The sequence below is a fragment of the Archocentrus centrarchus genome, chromosome 20 (assembly GCF_007364275.1).
Source record: "Archocentrus centrarchus isolate MPI-CPG fArcCen1 chromosome 20, fArcCen1, whole genome shotgun sequence".
NCBI classification, from domain to species: Eukaryota; Metazoa; Chordata; class Actinopteri; order Cichliformes; family Cichlidae; genus Archocentrus; species Archocentrus centrarchus.
The window spans coordinates 14509290-14530305 of NC_044365.1; the positions used below are offsets into that span (position 1 = coordinate 14509290).

Here is a 21016-nt window from a genome sequence, read left to right on the forward strand (position 1 = left end):
AGGATGACAGTCCGATACAGTGAGAGGCTGTGGATGAAGCGCACCCTGCACTCTTCATATCTCTCCCTCCCTCCCTGCCTCACTCACTCTCTCTCCATCTCTGTACGACTCTCTTCCCTCCCCCTCACCCAGCTCTTCACCTCTTCCGCTTGCCACCATAGGCGTGATGAGATGCGTCTATTGCTGTGCAAGAAACAACCACATATATCATACAGCCGCACTCACGCTGATTAAAACCACACAGAGGCAAAAGGAACATGTTTTAAACTACTCCTATTCGTCAAATATCAAAACTATATCAAGTCCAAGTTTTTGCTTCATGCAAATATTCCAGCCACACAGAGAGAATAATGGCCAGTGCTGGTTACATTAATGATTACGCAAACGAAATGAATATATTTTTGTGACATACAGACCCACTTCCATCCAACTTAGCACCAATAAATTTAACCTCTCACCAAATGTAATTTTACTTAAATAGTTTTTGAAATTTTGTCGTAATTAAGTGTTTCATGGCAGTCATATCTATTGGATTAACTATTTACTGTACTCCTGATCCTTTCCCATCATATTACACGTCACGACAGTATTAAACGGTCGCATTTTGTTTGCATGGACCTGCTTTGTATTTTACGCAGTCGTGCGTGGCTACATGCTCCTGTTCAGTGATGCATCGAGGGTGTTTTAACAAGCAATCCTGCATGAGTGAATCATTTGCTTGGAGAGGAAGCTGTGCGGCTCCCGCGAAAGCAGATGTGCTTTATCTGCTGATAATGTGTTGGAGAAGTAGACTTTAACGGCGCTGCGGCTGTTGTGTCAAGTATAAGAAAAGTAACTACTTTGCTCCAGAACGCACACTTTTAGATTTTTTCTCGTTTAGGATTTTTGCAAATCGTCCTTTTCAAATAAATGTACCGTTTCATTCCGGGAACCAGCACTGTTTCCTCTGTTAGGACACATACTTCTGTTTTTGTAACTGCTTCCATGCTGATAAAGCATCAAACAGTTACCAAATGAAGTCCAGTGAAGACGTGGATAAAGAGGTGATCTTTAATATAAAACCAATGCACAAGTGGTTTGCTTTTATAGTTTATGCTTAATGATCATGTTGACCCCAAAGTGGAAAAGGTGAATATATTTCTCCTTCCTGCACATTCATGTTGCAAATACACAAACCTGCTTATCATTCCACTGAGAGCATGATTGGCATGACTGAGCTAATGTATGGTTCTGCTGAAGCTGGTTTTATCTTTTATTGCTTCTGTGTGGGGGGAAAAAAAATTAGGGACTCTAGTCAGAGTATGCTAAGCTGACTGTTCAGACTTACAGGCATCAAATTAAATGTACCGAATTGCTCGGTAATGGAAATGGAAAGGATGTGGGGTATTACAGCACGTGCAGGCTGCCTTTTCATCTTTACCACGTGCGAGATTATTGGGTAGCCTTACACAATTTTTTTTTTTTTTTGGCCCAACACACAGACTCTCTGGAGCAGGAGGGGGCACATGCGAGACAAATTAGACTAATTTTATTGATTCCTGTTGGTCTGTAAGCGCAATAATAATAATAAAAAAATGCGCAGTATGACGTATGTAGTGGGCGAAAAACCTGAAAAATTTAATAGTAGAACTACAGGCTGCTACAGAAGATCTAAAAAGTGGGGCAATCTACCTGCCTATTGCAAAACCTGTATGAATTACATAACGACTGGAATGTGAGGGTCCAGAATGTGAAAGCTAATACAATGCGCTAAGAACAAAGTGCTGGTAATCTCATTAACAATGCTACATGAGACTGCACAGAAATGGTAGAAGATGAGAGAGATGAGCTATACACCTTCCAGGTCCATTTCATTTTCAATAAGATTCCCAATGCACCAAAGGAGATAACCCCTCATTAAAAAAATAAATACACCTCAATTTAAAGAATGTGTGCAGATGAATACTGCTGAGTCTATTTCCATACAATGACTGAACAGATGGGGTCTCTGCAAACAATGCTGTGAAGATTAGTCTCCAGCGTTTTGCAGTTGTAAACACTTCTGTGATCCTGATTTAACCCCCACCCACCCACCCCTCTGCATCTCAGCTCCCCATTTCCACTTCTTCCCTTCCCATTTGTGCAGATTTGGATTTGGATGAATGTCAGGTTTGGAGCGGGAATGTCTGCTCTTCTGTTTGCCTGCATTGCATCTAGATTTAGAGTGATTAAATATGGAGGGAGGTTGTGCGATTTAGTTGTAAGCATCCAGCTTTGTCTTCCACAGGCCTCACTCTGGATGCCATGGCTGGCATAGCACAGATGACCCGAGAGATGGCTAGCAGCCGGATGCTGGCGGACCTCTCTGCTCCCTTCTCCTGTTTCAGCTTCCTCTCCCAGAGTGAACAGCCATGACAATTATCAGCATGCCTTTTGTTAATGTGCACAGGGACTACGGGTAAACACGCATGAGTTTAAAGTGTAATGGAGGATTTTCTACCATGCGTTTATAGTCTCCATCAAACAAAGTGCAGTTACACAAGGCTGCAAAAACCCAGCGATCCAATGAGTTTGGGATGTAAATGTAGCACCATGTGTCTTATCAAAGCATGCTATTACTGTCTTCAGTGTTCCCTTAATGCACAGACAACTGATCAGACTATTTCTGGGTTATTTTTTTGCCTAGAACTGAAAGGTAATGACTAACCATGTGAGCATCCAAGAAACAGCATGATTATGTTTGGGCACATATGGCAGATGTGAGCTCAGTGCCAGTTTTTTTTTCCTTTTCTTGCCTTGTCACAGCACATAATTAAAGTCAACAATCAAGTCAACGAGCTATAAGGTTCACTGAGCTACTGAAGATATGCAGAGCCAAAACTATGACAGAAAAAGCAGATCAAAGACTAAACTAAACATATCTGTAGTTATACAGCTATTTAATCATGATCAGGGAACACCAATGTCAAAAGTGCACAAAGGAAGTGTTTCCTTATAAATTATTTACTGAATTATTGAGTGATATGCACAAATGACCTCATGCACAAGCCCTTATTGGACAGAATTCTGTCCATAAGGCAAAATCATATCAGACATGCTGGAGGGGTGGCTCTATACACAGCAATGTCAATCAGACATGTGAAAACAAGAGTGCTACAAGATTCAAGAGAGACTGAAAAAGTCATATAGAAAATGATTCAAGTTATTGCTGCTAAAGGTGGTTCTTCAAGCTATTGAAACACCGGGTGACGTTTTTCACATGACTGCATTTGGTCAGAAACCCTTATAGAAGAAATGAAGGTATTCATGCAGTGCAGTTTACATAGCATTTGTTCTTTTGATCTTTTGATATGGAAATGGCCCCATCAGCACATTAACCACCTGCCCCTGTTCACCTTGATACGGTGTTTGAGCGACATGTCTGTTCATTTTATTTGGTGCATGGTTACAGTCATGTATTATGCCTGACACAGGAAAGAGACCCAAAATGAACAAAGTAACACAAAGTCTTACATCACTATTATTGTTTGAGCCATTGGCACTGCTCAACACTGTGAGTATTCACACCCCTTACACGGTGACACTTAGCTAGTGTTGGCATCTGCTAACTGAATGGCATCTCCTCCATTCCCCACTGTCTTGCCAGATGATCAGAGCGCGCAGGGTTTAGCAGCCTCCCGAACATGCGGGCATTGCAACGTTGTCTGCACTCCATCAATACCATCTCGTCCGCCTGTAAATTACAGAGCTTCAGCCGTCTCATTGTGTCACTTGATCTGGTGATGGCGTGCAATCTATTTTGTGCAGCTCTTTCATCCCCTCTGTGAAGGGCATGTTATCTCCCCGCCACAGAGAGCAAATGTTCTCCATTTCCTTCAGATTTGCCTTCTGAAGGTTTATCTATTAGCTGTACCTGTGGCTTTATATATTTACTTAAATGGAAATGAAATATTATGTTCATTAAACAGCCCTTATTTGTGAATGTTTTACCACACGCAACTCATCATTTCAGCAGTTCCTCGCGTGGGCAGGGTTGAGTTCATAATTTCTGTAAATACCATCCCAATTCCAAAAAACAGCTGGTTAATGTTTTGTGACTAATTAAGTTTAATGACAGCGACATGATTGGGCCCAAAAAGAGCATCTTGGAGAGGCAGAGTTTCTCAGAATTAACTCTGCAAAAATCTGCATCCACAGCTTGAGGAACGATTTCAGCATATTGTTCCTCAACATAACATTTTAAAGACAATGTTAAACCGCACACTGCATCTATTACAGCATAGTAGAAGAACCCAGGTGCTGAATTGGCCTGCCTGCAGTTCAGACCTTTCACCAATGACAACATTTGGCGCATCGTGAGATGAAAAAAACATGACAAAGAAGATCCAGGACTTTTGATTTGATTTTTTTCTGTTTTATTGTGAATAAGATATGGATTTGTGAAATCTGCATATCATTGCACTCTGTTTTATCTGCATTTCACACAATGTCCAACTTTTTTAGGAATTTGGGTTGTACAACCCAGAGGTAACACTGAAGGTGACAGTAACACCCGTGGCCACTGTAATTGGTATTGATTGTCTGACCTTACCCTTAGCACTCTATTTTGCTGTTTTAGGAGACCAGAAGAGAAATCAATGCCCTGGGATACCCACGAGAGGCCTGGGATTAGTGGAGACTGGCCAGGCCATGCTGCAGCAGTGCAGTGGAGAGGACCAGCTGTGAAAGTGTCAGAATGGAGGCGATGGAGTGGAAGATACATAGGGAAAGAGCATGACGAATCAAAATGGCAAAGAGAGCCTGTGAAAGGCATCTCTGCAGATAGTAATTTGCCCGCCGGCGTTGGAGTGGAGTTTGTTAAGAGTAAATTAACCTAGAAATAAAATGTTCAACCCTTTTTGGAATTAAAACCGCTTCACTCAAACCGTTTTGAGTTTAAACACATGCAGTCACACGCACAAGCAGTCTGTGTGATAAAAGAGCCATGCTGAGTAAGTAATGGGTGTGACCCCCAGTGTTAGATCTGCAGAATGGCACAATATGAGACGTGTGTTTCCTTCCCCTTAAAAAAAAAAAAATAAACTTCTCCCTGCAATATAAAAGGACTGTAAAATACATGGACTGATACGTATGAACTCATAATACTTCAGTGATTTTGTGAAACTTGATAAAGCTCAAAGTTTGTCTGTTTTTTTACTGCGTGAACTAAATGGAAGAATTGTTCATGATATCTGTGGTTCACAGAGAATTTGGCGATCCTCAGACTATTCTTGAGGTCCACCATAAAGTTGACATTTATGGTTCCGTGTGATAAATTTTTTTTACTACTGTGTGGATTCGGTATGTTTTATTCATGCTTTCGTGCACCCCTGGGGATGAACGGTAATAACTGCGGCAATCTTAGACTTTCATTTCATTTTATTGGTGGACAAAATTTCAGTTTGTCCATCATTTTGCAAAAATATTCTGCAAAACTGATGTCATTACTATCAGCCTTAGCTGGACAACCGCCTTTATGTATTATGTTGATGCTTTTCTGTGCATGACCAAGTGCAGTTGGCCTCCATTAAAAGTACTTCAAAACAGCTTTCCTTGAGCTGCTGTGTGCTTATCATTACCCTCTGCTTATCAGCAAACTGTCAGTTACACAAGAGCCCTCAGAGTGGTATGGTAACGGGCGAAGATTAGACATAAGGTAAGAATTAATAAACATTTTCTTGTTATTAATGATTAACATTACTTATATTCTACACATATTTTAAAACAATGCAGCAAATGCGCAGAGCGCTCTCTGTCTCTCTCTACAGCTATAAAATCTGGAATACATATGAATGCCTCCAGTCTTTTTACCAAATGTGATGTAATCAAATATGGTCAATGCTGTGTTTGTTTTCCTCTGCTTTAATATAACGAGAATACCTAATTCATATAAGAATGCAACATTTCATGTTTATAGTGCGGGTTCGCCTGTAACGGAAGCAGATGGCCTTGAGTGTTGCAGACAGAGCCATCGGGGCCATTATCGGGGCAGCAGTGGCAGATGCAGCAGGTAAGATAAACCGAGTGTGATGCGGATCCTGGAAGTGTGTTAATTAGCAACAGAGTTTTCCATACTGTAACCAAATCGTCCTCTTTCAGTCCCCATATCCAAATAATTCATTGGCCCGGTGCTTTCACAGGCCTGCTCCTGCTTCATGTTGCCATCATATTTGTTTTTTTAGAGCAGAAATGTGGAACACAAGTTTATACGTCACCCCCCCCCCCCCTTCCCTCCCTCCTGTTTGGTATTATGACATTTCAAAACTGTGTTTTACTTAGTTTGCACAGAAGCTTTGTTGGTACAATTGAACAACATCTGTATGACCTGATAAAGCACGAGGGTGACACCCGAATTTCTATAAATCATGCTGACTTCAGCCATGAAGTTATGAAAGCAGAGTTTCTGCAACAGCTACTGAAAGGCACATCCTCTCAAGTGTTATTATAATGAATGAGGATATCTGTATTTCCAATAACCGTGTCATCTACTGCTTGTTATAAAAGACCACGTACAGTGTACTGAAGGTAAAAAAGTGGTAGGGGGGAAAAAAACATCACTCCTTATTGAATGTTAACTACTTTTCTCTTTTTGTGCGTTCCTCGCTCACATACAGCCCAGCCCATGCATTGGATCTACAACCCGGACAAACTGAAAGAAGTGCTCTCGGATCTGGAGCCCTGTCCAGAGTTTCGGCCTCAGTCAGCGAACCCTTTCTACCGCAGGACAACAGGCGAGCAGACCTGCTATGGAGACCAGGCATACGTCCTGCTGGAGTCACTGAGTCAGTGTGGAGGTATTAAAATTCACCCAGACAGACAGCAGCTGTGTGTCACACACCATGTTCCCTGTGTGTTTAATTGCTGCTTTTATTAAAGTTGGCTATTTTAACGTGAAGCCTGCAAAAAATACTTGTGCCTGTTTTGACAGATATTAATGTGGAAGACTTGACCAGGCGCTTTTATGAATTTTTTGGGCCGGGAACAGTCTATGATCTGCCTCTGAACGATCCATACAGAAAGAAAGGAGGTATCGTGCATGTTTGCCTGTTACATGAATGTCAGTGTTGCAGTTTCCGTGAGGTATTAACCAGCTTAACAGGTGGTGATTACTACTGTGAGAGCTTGTGTTCCTGCATGATAATTCTGTGGGTAATGTTTTTCATCCTGATGATGGGGCATTCCTTTTCCACGAAAATATTCCGCAATCATACTTCCCTCGTTTTTGTTTTTTTGTCCAGCACGTTGAATATTTGCTGCTGTCATATAAATATTATGGTGCAGTAAATTACCATAGGACCACAGGGCACCTTGTGTACAGTGAATTGCAGATGGCTTTATGCCTTCTTGGAATAATATAATAAGACCTGTGTCATCGTGGCTGGTGATAGCCATCATGACTGAACAGAGAAAGGAGCTCCACCTGCAGAAACAGCTACAACAGAAAGTTCAAGGAAATGTTTCTTTTCCTCTTCTTCCTACTGTATCGCTCCCAAATGTTTTCCCCTTATAAAGCAGCTGTTTGTTGCATTTGATAGGCCCTAAAGCAGTTCTCCCCATCGATGGCCCATGGAGGAATGCGAGCCTGAAGGCTTTCATCAGAAATGTCGATGCTGGCAAAGAAGAAACTGGTAAATATCACAACTGCATACAATATCAGCTTTTCCATGATTCCCAGATTTTTGGGGGTTGTAATCTTTGTGTGTGTGTGTGTTTTTGAGGTTGTGATGTGGACTGTCAGATAGATGGTATAACTAAAATCGCTCCAGTGGTGGCTATGTATGCTGGGCGGCCTGAGATGCTGGAGAAAGTGGAAAAAGCCACACGCGTGACCCAGAATAATGACCTGTGTGTGGCTGTGACGCTGGCTGCAGCGAGGTAAGTGGACATATCATGGCAGGCAAGGGAATTGTGACTCTCCGTCCATCTGTCTGACTTTGTTTGTGTGACATTAGGTTTTTGGAGCATTTCATTCTCAATGGTCCAGATCCCAGTGCTCTGGGTGCAGTTCTGGCTCAGCTGAATGACCCCAATAGACAGAGCCCTCAGGAGCTGGACAGAGCTGTCATTGGTAAGGCTTTAAAGGCTCATTCAACATGAAATGAAAAGGAATAGTGCAACATTATGGAAAGCGTGTACAGAGTTACAGCAGAAGATTGATGCCACTCTCATATCATATCTCTCTTAAGCATAAGGATTGGGGGTGGTGGTGGTGGTGGGGTTAGCACTATACACAACAAGAACGTTCTGGGTTTGAACCCTTCTGTGTGGAATTTGCATGTGCTTCCTGTGCCTGTGTGGGCTCTCTTCAGGTCCTCTGGCTTCCTCCCAAACACATGCATGTCAGGTTGATTGGTGATTCTAAATCGGCCTTAGGTGCGAATGATTGCCTGTTTGTGTTAAGCATGTGATAGACTCTTCCCCAGTGACAGCTGGGATAGGCTCCAGCTTATCCTGGAACAGGGGAAGAATACGGGGGCAACAGTTAGCTCAGCTCTCATTCAGTCTTAAAAATAGGCCAGCGAATAAAACTGTGCAATTTACACAAACAATGAATGAGCCATGGGCTGCTGGAAAGCAGAAGTTTTAACCCTTGGACAGAGACAGTGTAAAAGACGGCTGTATCTACATCGTGTCTTAAGTCCCATTGAGATGACTGTTCCATCTTGGTTGTAAAAAAGAAAAGGAAAAAAAAGGATGTAGCAGTGAGAGGAGGGTCTGACTGTGAAACCACACGCTCACTGCCTAAAAACTTGGCAGCCAATTAGCATATGCAGTTTCATACTATATTTCAAAACATACTATAACCAAGTCTTTTTTGGTTTTTTGTTGTTTGTGTGTTTTTTAGCCAATATGACCCAAAACGAGTAATTGAGCCCATAAACTGAGTGGAAAAGTGTTCACAGAGGCCGGGAGAGAAAGCCGTTTTCCCATAGGCTTCTATAGGATTGGGAGTCTTTTTGTAACCACAGCTGTCGCCATCTGGTGGCCTTCAGATAGAACGCAGGTTTAAGGCACTTCTGCACCGGTTTCATTTTCCTGATCCTAATGTTTGATACTTTCTGTGGTTTTCCCTTAAGTCTCTCTGTTAAGCCAAGCTTAACATTTTTAGCTCCATAACTTCAGATTCAATCAACGAATATTTGAGTGATCTAATTTTTTTATATTGGACAGTCAACTGTCCACACTAAAGTGAAAAAAATACTAGTTTAAGTGACCAAAATGTCAATCTTGTTTCAGTTTTGTGGCATTTTGCACCTAATCCAAGAGGGTTATTAAATAGTTTGTTTAGCTTAAGAAGTATGACCAGTTTATCGACCCATAAAGAAGTGCCTGATCATTCAGTTTATCAGAAACACTCATAATCACCTCATTAGGAGATATTTAATTCCAAACAAATGCTGCATATTTCGGTGGTTCTGTGTATGCTACAAAATGAAAACTATTTTAAAGCACTCTTCATTTTACCCTTGGACATGAATATGCTTAAAGAAAGTTCTCAGTTTGTATTTCAGAATGAAAGATGATTTGTTACAGCAAAGACATGTTAAAGCAGAGTGCAGGCACAGCTGGAGAGCGTTCTGAATAAAACCCAGTTTATCTCCTCTCTCTTCCCGTGTCTCGACCAAAGCTCATATCAGCCAGGTGAAGGACAGCCTCACCAAGACATCCCAGCAGCTCATACCTGAGGTGTTCACAAACACATGAGGTAAGCCAGCAGGCTGCACCAGGACTCAGAACTTTTGACTTGGCATTGCCTGCTTACCCTTCCTGTCAGCGTAGCCCTCCAGTCTTTGATCTCTCCACTAATGGTCTCCTTCCTCCTTGCTTTTCATTTTCCCCTTTCCCGCTGAGTTGAGTGTCTCAGGTTTTATGGGGCTAAAAGGTTTGAGATATTTAATGTACACGTGAAAAGTTCCATTTGCCAGCTCAGGCTCTTACTATAATGCACATTTTAAGTAGCAAACTGTGGTGCTGTAAGGGACAGTGATTGCAGTTAGGTTGATGTTACGACTATGTGCCGTATTCATACTGAATCCGGATTTGTTTCCAGCTTTGCCCGGTGCATTCCAGGGAGCGCTTCATGGAGTCCTGACGTTGAACCAGCTGGATGAAGCAGTCAGGGACACCATGCGCCGCGGGGGATGCACCGCCAGCCGAGCCTCCTTCATTGGAGCCTGTTTTGGTGCACAGGTATGGTAGGAGCAAGGCTGCTGGGCATGTAAAACATCCAATATTCTGTTTATGCACATTGCTCATTGAAAAGCTAAGAAGACATGGGACAGGTGGATAGTGCACTTGAATGTGGAGGCTTTTAACTGCAAGATCTTTAGCCAGATGATATTGCACCAACAGTAATATTTGCACAGCTGTAGCTGGGATATGACCAGCATCAGAATCATCACAGGTTGCCGATGCAGGCGTGATGTATACGGCACTACTGGGAGAAAATCTTCCACCGCAGAGCTCAACCAAAAATGTATCTGCTCTGTGAGAGACATGGAAATCTATCATTTTGCATGTTGTTCTGTGCACTTCTTGATGCGTTTGACAGCGAGCTCAGATATTCTGAGAGCTTTGTGCTCACTTGATGCGTTCAGCTGTCATCTTGATGTGCTTTCAGACCGGTCTCCAGGGAATCCCAGAGTCTTGGAGGAAGAGGACATTCAGATACCCTCTGCTGTTGGAGCTAGCTGAAAAAGTGGTCAAAAAAATTTAATTGTTCCCCTAAATTCATCATTTAGGTATTCAGTATTTAGGGAGCGTGGATGATAGCATTTTAAGAGACTTTCTCAGGTTACAGATGTACTTTGGCACAGCAATCCATGACAGTTGCATTCTAAAGTCTTGTGCTGAATGAAACTCGAATCTATCTTCTCTGTCAAATCTGCATCATGTAAACATTAAAGTTTTGTGCAACTTTTTCTCAAATAAAAATACTCTTGTGTTACTAAGATGTCTGTATTTTTCTGCTATTGGCTTTCCTGTGGAATGGAAAGTAGGGATTTCCTAATCTCAGGAAACATGTCTTGCTGATATCGGAGTTTAGCAGGTTTCTGTCTTCTTATTCCTTTGAGAACTTTCTGTTATTGTGAAGTGAAAGAGCAGATACACACAGATTTACTACTGGAACAAGCAGAGCATGCAACTTATCCGTTTCTCGATGGAGCTGTCCCACCTTCCTGAAAGTGCTGACATCCATATTCGCATGTTTAAAGCACCCGCCCCAACAACTCTGAAAGTTAGCCAAACATGAGACGTTGCCAGAGCCTTAATATCTTTGACATAGGCTCCAAAAGCATGTGGGCTGCTGTTGGAGCCTTCGGGTTGCTTTTACAGCAGACGTTTTATATTCAGATACTGAAATAGCACCAGTTTATTATTTAAAACTGGTGCTACTTGTTATCTAAGCAGAACTATGTGTGGCTTTAGGCTGCGTGGCCTGGACACAGAGCAAATGTTTGGATGAAGAAATCTCTGAGCCATCGTTTTGGTGAGTGGAAAGGTTGAGGCTGTAGCCTGCGAGGGGAAGTCATTTGATTTCTCCCTCTGCCTGACTTCCTCCCACACAGCAGGTAACAGGCTCAGTTTGGCATAATCACATACAGACCTGAAGAGTGTTTTTGTTGTTCCAAATTCTGCTTTTGTCAAGATGTTTTTACAGAAAGGGGTGAGGGATGCAAAAGATATTGTGTTACGGATGGGGTAGAGCATATACGTGGACGGTTAGTAGGAAAAAGTGTAAAGAACAGTGTTCTGTGTGTGTGTGTGTGTGTGTGTGCGTGTGGAGGCAGATGAGTCTCCTCAAACCGAAACACCTCCTCCTCCTCCTGCTGCTGTCAAGCATGGAAGGAATTTATCCTAAAATGATGAGGATGATTATCATTATTATTATAATGGATGGAAGGGTAAAATTCTTTATGTTTGTATTTATCAGAAGCACATGAACAAATCAACGGCAAAAAGTGTTAGAGGTGACGAGAAAAGTTTGTTCAAGGCAGATGAGAGCGCACACCCGTCCTTTTAAATTCTAGATAATTTTGGAGTAACTTTTTAAAAAATATTTATTTTTTACTGTTACCACCTTCATAAAATATGTCTTCATTAAAGCTGGATTTTTTTTTTTTAATTCTTGCTTATATAGAAGTGTTTACAGAATGCAAGAGTGCAATGCATAGCATTCGTAGCAAACGTTATAATTTATAAGAGAGAGTTTATTTATCCCAAATGCTGGGGCATTCCTATGTTACAGGAAAAAAATCAATAAATAAAATTATTCAGTGGGGTAAAAAAAACAAAACACGCGCTCACAAATGAAAGGGGGCTCCGTTAAAATGTAAACATAGAGTAAAATGAAATAAAGGAGCTTAGTTAGTAACAATCCTACTACAATGAAAGCCAATGTTTCCGTGTGACGTGAATGCATCAAAAGAGTATTTGCAAAGTGAGACGTGCTGAGCAAGAGAGAAATCTCCTACTCGCCGTCTGCGTTCGCGTCGTCATACGGCTTCACTGTCGAATATTGAGGGTACTGTTTGGCTATTAGAACAAAATTCACTTGGCTCAACACTATCATATAATTTCAGTTAAGTAGTACCCCTCTCATCGTACCACGATAACAGCCGCTTCTTACCGTCATGACATTTAAACTGCATTTCCATCCTCCCCACCCTTCGTCGTATATTGTTGTGCACATGCGTAGTATCCCCTTACAGGGTTGACATGGGAATATCTTGTCACTATACTATCTTCGCCTGGCTCAACAGCTGGGTGGAACTTTGACAAAAAAAAAAAGTTGCTTCAATGACATTTTCTATAGGGATGGCTCTTTGAGGGTGAGACGAGCCAGTTGATAATATTAAGTCGGGTTTTTTTTTCCGTTGTGCCATGGATTTTAATGTAAAGCGGCTAGCCGCAGACGCCGGTACTTTCCTGAGCCGCGCGGTACAAGTAAGTCTAACCGTCTACTTGATGGAAATTGTAGCTAGCCAAGGTTAGCTGCTGTGAGTTAGCATTAGCTTCTCTGCTAAACAGCTAACGTTATCGTGGCTGTTACCGTGCAGCTAGGCAGTTACACCTAATAGTAAGTTAATTTCTATAAATTAGCTATTGTTGCATTTTAAAGTGCATTTGAAAAGTAAGTGCGTCACCCAAGTCTTGCTAACACTAAGATATTTGTTCAACATAACCATCAGTAAAGGCCTCAAACCGTCACATAAAGCTATCAACAGTAGGTGGCAGATAGCGCTAACGGTTATTTTGTGAGCTTAATAACGTTTCTCAGCGCTATTCTCTCAGTCATCGTGTATGTCTCTGTGAAAGCAATAACTCGTATGCACAACGTAAACGCCTGTTTAAACTTTGTCAGTTTACAGAAGAGAAGCTTGGTCAGGCTGAAAAGACTGAGTTGGATGCCCACTTGGAGAACCTTTTGGTCAGAGCTGAGAACACCAAGCAATGGACAGAAAAGATTTTGAAGCAGACAGAAGTCTTACTACAGCCCAACCCGAGTAAGATCACTCTGACTCTGCAAGGACTGACACTCGCATCCCTGACACATTTCTGAGCAGCAAAGGGCAGTCACCCACCATTAAACTACACAGTTTTCTCATAGACTTGCCTGATGTTCAAAAATCATGCATAATACCAAGAAGAGTAGCTCAGTAAAGATAAAAATGAGTGACTGCCAGTAAGGCTCACATAAAAAGGTTTACTTCTCCAAGAGGGCGTTTGACTTCCACGAGCAAGTAGGGTGCCTGGGAAGTCTGTAAGCTCAGCTGTGCATCCTCCTCACTTCACACCATGATGCCACATCTCTGCAGCAGAACACCAGCATAGACACAACAAACACAGACAGACCATCTGGTGGTTGCAGTCTTGTGTAACAGTTGTAGACATGGTAAACTGGATTGTATTGTGTTCACATTCAACACAGCACAGATAATCTTTCACATGATGTACTAACATGAAACAAATTACAGTAGTTTCAGCACAGTCACTGACTTGTGGCTTGTCATAGCTGCCACAATGAAATCTTCTGTGTGAGTTTTTAGATGTACTGTAGTACATGAAGTACTGTACTGTAGTCTTATGACTTTGTAATTGAGTTTTCTCGTTGGGCTCCGCAGATGTACGGCTAGAAGAATTTGTGTATGAGAAACTGGAGAAAAAAGCCCCCACACGTCTGAACAACCACGAGCTGCTGGGACAATCCATGATTGAGTCGGGGAATGAATTTGGTCCTGGAGCCGCCTATGGTGAGTGCCACGCTGAAACTCCTGACAGGTAGTGGGGGCTATAGTCAATCAAAGTCTGTCTTGGCTGACATGTAACTACTCTAAAACCAGTCAATTGGTCCAGGGAAATAAATTCTGCACATTACCTCCAGATTAACTAAATTAGTTACAGAGCTACTGGCCCTGTTAGACTGGATGAATTATAAATACACATAAAAACCTAATATTTGCAGCATTGTCTTGTACTAAAAGACTTAGACCCAACCAGTCTGCACTTGCACATAGTCACGTGATATCTGAACTGAATAATGCTAGCAGGCCTGTCCCAGCAGTATATTTGGCATAAATATGAAGAGAGGAGGCTTCACATCCAGCTCTGGTGAAGCTGTGGCTTGAGCATCTGCCGTTATAAAACAACTATTAGACCGAGCGTGCTCTGGCTCTGATTTGTTCACTCACAAAGCCTCATGCATTAAACAGCAAAGCTGGCAGAACAGCCTAAAACATGCCCCATTTTTCACAGGTAGTCTGTTCCTCCTGCTCCCAGAAATAATTAACTGCTATTGATGGAGAGTCTTTCTCCTTATGAGCGTAATGTGGTTGTGGGAGATGACCCCAGGGCTACTGGCAACACCAGCTGAGCTGAAACCTTGTGGTCTTTATTTTGCTGATTCACATCTTAGAAAAAATAAAATAATTAAATTACAGTAGCAATCGTCCTAAATCATTTTCTTGACATTACACAACAGACAAACAGCTAAAGGTTTGTAGGGTCTTTCTAGTTGTTTAGGGATTTTTTTTTTTTTGGTCACCTTGTTAAAAATAGTCATGCTGAGATTTGCGAGCCAAGATTTGTGTCTTGGCTCGCAAAGATGCATAAAATATTTATATGAAATGCACAAAATCACTAAATATTTCTCAGGTATTTTGTCTCATACAGACTTGTAAAATGTAAAATGTTTTTGAACAACATTTTTATGATTTTCAGTACCATGTCCTGCTTTCAGCCGTGCCATTCCTCAGTGTCAAACAGAAACAATAGCACAGTGTAAAAGTGTCTGTGTTGTTGAAGCCTTGCTGCATTGCAGAGTCTCCTTTCCAGTGTTCTGCTGGCACTGAACTGTAGTTTTGCTGCTGACCGTTGTAGGAAATGCTCTGATAAAATGTGGTGAGACGGAGAAGCAGATTGGCGGGGCAGAGCGGGAGTTCATCCATAGCGCTGCCATCAACTTCCTGACACCGTTCAGAAATTTTTTAGAGGGCGACTTCAAAACTATTCTGGTGAGTTAGAACCGCAGGCTACGTGCCCCGAATCACTTTCACTTTTCTCTGGACTTTGGCCTTTAATCTGGATCTCATTGACAGCAGTAACGGTTGCAGAGGGTCGACGAGTATAGCTTTGATGGCTGCAGCTGTCATTTTACAAACAATATTGATACATCCAGTTAAAATCCATACAATATGCTCAATTCAGTTTAGAATCTAGTGTTTAGACAATGTCATGTGTACAGACTCTCACTGTGATTATAGAAAATGCAATAAGCCCTTGTAATCATGTTTTAATCCACTCTAAACACCCGGTGAAGCAAATACAAGCCTTATTTGTATGCTTTATTGGATGGTGCTTAGAGCTGAGGAGTCCATGTGTAGATTATCTGTGAGAGTTTTTATTCGGTTGTGATTTGTGTCCAGAAAGAGAGGAAGCTGCTGCAGGTCAAACGCCTGGATCTGGATGCAGCCAAAACCAGACTAAAGAAAGCCAGGATGGCTGATGCTAGAGCTGCGGTGAATACACTCACACTCATCAAAATCTGCACTCACATAATTTTAGTACTGAAGTGATTTTTTTTTTTTTTTTATTTTAAATGCTGATTGATGACCAGTTTAAGTGAATTCTGCTTTCAATAAAATCATTAACTAGCTTCTTCTCTGGGGAACAAAAACTATTGGGCGTATCCCAGTGTCACTTTGTCTGAAGTCACACAAGTGAGGCCTGACACACTGTGTTACACAACACAGGGCTGACCATTTTATTCCTTGTGACATGCATAGAGTCACATGAGCAACCATGGGAAGTTTAGTTTAGTTCCCTTTTTCTGGACAGTCTGTCCCCTTTTTCTTAATTTAATCTCTTGTTTTATGTTCGTGTTCTTCAGACAGACTATTTAAACTCTTCATTGCACAAAGTGTGGCCACAAAGAAACGTGAGATGTCTAGTTGTGCCACATGGTGTGTCACAGTCAGTGTTGAAGTCATTGTTTAAAATGTAAACTCACTGGTCAGTTTATTAGGGACACCTTTTTGGTATTGGGTTGGTTGGTTCAGCAAGGTGCTGGAAACATTCCTCAGAGATTTTGGATACATATTGACATGATGGCATCATGCAGTTGCTGCAGATTTATTGTCTGCAAATCCATAATGCAAATCCACTGCATCCCAAAGGTGCTCAGTTGGACTGAGATCTGGTGACTGTGTGGGCCATGCTATATCACAAAGGTCACTGGATATTTTTTGGACTATTCTGAATACCTAAATGCTTTGAGTTCATATTGGCTGATGTGGGTGTACCTACTAACTGTCCAGTGAATGTAGTTCATGACACATGAATTGTGACATGTTTTAAGAAGTAATGCGTTACATATTTACTCCCTGTAGAAATAAATTTAATTTAAAATTTGCATTATTCTCCAGTCGTGTCACATAATTGTCAGTTAACAACATAACATTAAACCTTACATGGAGAATATATATTTGAATAACTTTAACTGCTCATATTTCCACCATTTAAAAGTTCCTCTTAACTGCTGTTTCTCTCTCCTCCTGCTCAAACTGAGGTCAGAAAATAGTTGTGCATTTGAACTTAAAAAAAAGCATTTTATACTGTAATTTCTGTACACCTGTTATGCAGATAATATGAGAACTTTAACACAAATGGCATCATTTTTTTTAATACAACTGTGATCACTTAATTTAGGAACACTAACGTGTTGCAGATGTAATAGTGTTTAAACAGCATGCCTAATAGTGTGTAATTCTTTTCATCTGCATGCAAAAAGTGTTTTATTTTTATGTTAATTAGCATTTATATGGTTTAAAATCATTTTTTGTTTAAGTGGATATGACTCCCAGTTTCAGTCGTCTAAGGCTTAAACCTACAAAATGTTTTCAGAAGAAGCTCAGTCCCCCCCACTCGCTTCTCGAGCTCTGGGTGTGTCAGTAAGGAAATAGGTTAGACATGTACTCTGTTAAGCTGGTGTTGCTGTACAAATACTAAACAGAAACAGTATCACAAAGCAGTGCTGTGCCGTGTCAGACCCATGGCAGTATCCCAGTAGAGCGATGTAGTCCTACTGTTCAGTGTTTCCTGAGAAAATTAGTATCGTTTGCACAAAGTTTCCTTCAGGAAGAAAAAATTTGAAGTCCTTCCTTTCTATGACGGCCTGTTAGGTTATCTCTTGTGGCACATTTAAAGTGTTTTAATTTAGCATTTCCATACAGTACAGTTGTCTAGTGGTCTGTTGGCGCTTTAATGGTGTGTTTAATCTCTAAAAACCAGCTTTTTTGTGTCCACATCTGAGTGAGCATGTTCACTCATGAGTGAGAAAACTGTAAACTAAACGTGTAAGATGTAAACAGTAGTTTCTCTAATCTTTGGCTGAATGGGAGCGTTACATAAAGATGGAAGTACACAGATCAATGGGAGTCTGACGTTGTTAGAGGGATGAGAAATACTTGATGTACTGCATTGTGATGGTGCTGCTACCATCTACAGAGTGTGGTTTTGTCAGAGCATGCCGCTGTTGCACTTTCACACAAACGCAGCATGTAAGGGTGTTTTGTGTTGGCTGTGGCTGTGCAGCAGCTGGAGCTCTAACTACTGTGTCACTGTTTTTTAAAACGCAAAGCAGCAGATGTGAGCAGAGGAAGTGACAGAGGTGAGTGGAATGTTGGAGCCATCTTTGAACTGAAAACGCACGCACGCACGCACACACACACACACCCCAAACCCACTGGTAGTAGTGTCGACAGCTGCTGTCGATTTCTCCATCTTCTCCATCACACATGCTGTCGTACCTCATGGAAAATCTTGAAATCCTCGCAGACAAACCTGACGGGAACCAATCAGTGCAAAAGCTTCCCATCCTCCACCGCTGTCCCTCAGCCCCTCATGTAAGCTGTCGAGTGTGCAGGATAGCGAGGCCATTGTGCACATGTTTATTGGACCTCTTAGAAAGCCTCAACAAGCCATTCCAGCAGGTCTCATTGAATAAGGAAAAGAAAACATCATTGTGTCTTGGTCCCTGTTCTTCCATACTGCAAGTCTTCCTGTGTCGTTCCATTAAAGCCATATTATGTTAAATGCACTCATACAGACTCTGGCACTACAGTCTTGTGTAAACGTGAACCTTCTTATGCTTTAGCAAACCCAAACATTTTCACTTACCCCCTTTCTTTTTTTTCATCATATTTATTTCCTTTAGCCTCTGCTACACCTTTGAAAGTGTTGTGAGATTAACTATGTTTTTCTTCATTCTCAGGCAGAGCAGGAACTCAAGATGACCCAGAGTGAGTTCGACCGCCAGGCAGAAATCACCAGACTGCTGTTAGAAGGCATCAGCAGCACCCATGTATGTAGACCCCAAAGTTAAACAGATAACACTGTTTTTACTTTGTTATAGTGCTGATTTTCTCAGTACTGTTTATGACAAAAAGGACTGAAAATATTCCATCTTTTCTGTGGTGTTTGCCTGTCAGAAAAATTAACCAAAGGAGATAATCCATTGGTTAACACTGTGAGATCTGCACTCTAGTTGTCTTATGCTGAGATTCAGCTGACGCCGTCTCTCATTGTGCATCACCAGGCGCACCACCTACGCTGCTTGAATGACTTTGTGGAGGCTCAGACTACTTACTACGCACAGTGTTACCAGTACATGGTGGATCTCCAAAAGCAGCTTGGCAGGTGAAATACTACTGCTACATACGGTTACTCTCTTACTCTAGTGGCAGGGTGGCAATGCTCTCATCAGTATTTTCCAAACAGAATCTGCATTTATTATTACTCATAATAGTTTTAATATGTTCTTACTGTAAGGAACATGCAGTCATTCTAGTTCTTATTCTTATTCTTCAGTTTCAGAACCTGACTCATTAAACAAAAGTATTAGTTTAGTGGTGCTCTGTCCTCTTGTTCTGTTTTCTCCTCTTTCTCTCTCCTTTTTTTTTTTTATTTTTCTCCTCAGCCTGTCAACTGTAATTAAATGTATATGTACACAAATAAATAAAATAAAACAAACAAACAAAACAAAAACACAAACATTAACAAGAAAAGCTTATAGAGATTCTATAGAGCTTATCTTGAAAGAATAAATATGTTTGGCACAACAGTTCATTCAGATCACAATTCGGCTTGCAAACACTGCCAGACATGACAGGCTTTATAAAAAAAAAAAAAAAGTATTGATGTTGAATGTTAGCATTTGTGTTTGTTAAAATCAAAGTTAGGCAAGTTCCTGTAGGCTTGCAAACAAATGTCCATCTTTCTGCCGAAAAAGGAAAATGAGTAATACTGACAAATTAAAGGAGGTTACAGATAAGTGTGTTTCCTTTTAGAGAGAGGGATAATGTTGAATTTGCACCGCAAAATAATGTATGTGTAGGAGAGCCCTCCGACACTCATTTTAGCTTCAGGGATACACAGCAGTCCCCAGCTGCTCATGTCCTCCTCCTCCCTCCAGTTTCCCCTCATCGTTCTCCAACAACAACCAGTCGTCAGTGTCGGGCGGGGCCAGCATCTCGGTGCCCACCATACCGGTGAACGCCTCCCTGCCCAGCGTGTCTGCAGGCCACGGCAGCTCATCGGCTTCAGGTGGATTCAGTGAATTGCGCATCTCCAACGGCAGCCGGAAAGCCCGGGTTCTTTATGACTACGATGCTGCCAGCAGCAGCGAGCTTTCCCTGCTGGCTGATGAGGTGAGGATAAAACATTCTCCGGAACTTTTTAGTTTAATTTCATGTAAGAATCCAGAAGATTCAGAAGCCTGTTGAGTCGCTTCCTTTGCATGTTTCTTTAACCACATGATCCTCTAGCAGTTCCTTTACCATAACCTCTATTCAGCAGAACATAGGCCACTCCTTTTCCTGGAAAAGCTCTGGGCTGTCCATTAAAAGCTTGTGGTTGATTAACAGTGAATCAGCATTACCTCATTTTACATTCAGAAAAAAATTTCCAGCCTGCATTTTGTGAGCTAACTTTGGAGCCTGAGCTGCCCAAAAAATAGCAGGATCCATAACAAATTATAGAGCCACGTGGAAAAGACTAACTGTGGATATCAGAGAGGGCCTGTAATAGAAAAACAGATGAGATAATTTAATGTAATTTTACACAAGAATGTCACTGTTTTTCCAGGTGATTACAGTCAGCAGCGTCCCAGGCATGGATTCAGACTGGCTCATGGGCGAGCGAGGCAACCAGAAAGGCAAAGTGCCAATCACCTACCTGGAGCTGCTTAACTGAGACCCACAATCCCCCCTCTCTCTCTCCCTTTCCAGCCCTCTGTAACCAGCTGTGATCTCATATTTATCTGCAGGAACAGGCGTCGCTTTCTCTTCCATTCGGCCATTTTACAATGAGATTTATTTGTAGGAAGGAGGAGTGTGGCTTGTCGCAGGCTGGAGTTGGAGTGAATAAAATCGAGAGAAGGGAACGCAGTCTCACCCATCCTCTTATTCGTGTGCCATAAATTTCAAAGACCTGCTTTCAT

The 21016-nt window shown here is 41.6% G+C and overlaps 2 protein-coding genes across 2 annotated transcripts; both read left to right on the plus strand.

Annotated features, from left to right (window-relative positions):
- The first annotated feature begins 5565 nt into the window (after positions 1-5565).
- LOC115799399 (crystallin J1A-like) lies at positions 5566-10970 on the plus strand. The gene is made up of 10 exons (XM_030756545.1): positions 5566-5674; positions 5936-6028; positions 6633-6812; positions 6947-7045; positions 7554-7646; positions 7737-7893; positions 7971-8086; positions 9647-9724; positions 10070-10209; positions 10640-10970. The coding sequence occupies exons 2-10, from the start codon at positions 5962-5964 to the stop codon at positions 10733-10735; spliced, it is 1026 nt and encodes a 341-aa protein (XP_030612405.1). The 5' UTR covers positions 5566-5674; positions 5936-5961; the 3' UTR covers positions 10736-10970.
- A 1793-nt stretch (positions 10971-12763) lies between these two features.
- sh3glb1a (SH3-domain GRB2-like endophilin B1a) lies at positions 12764-20959 on the plus strand. The gene is made up of 9 exons (XM_030756870.1): positions 12764-12966; positions 13385-13526; positions 14145-14273; positions 15400-15533; positions 15945-16037; positions 18791-18880; positions 19115-19215; positions 19991-20225; positions 20662-20959. Exons 1-9 carry the CDS (start codon positions 12904-12906, stop codon positions 20767-20769), a joined length of 1095 nt encoding a protein of 364 aa, XP_030612730.1. The 5' UTR covers positions 12764-12903; the 3' UTR covers positions 20770-20959.
- The last annotated feature ends 57 nt before the right edge of the window (positions 20960-21016 follow it).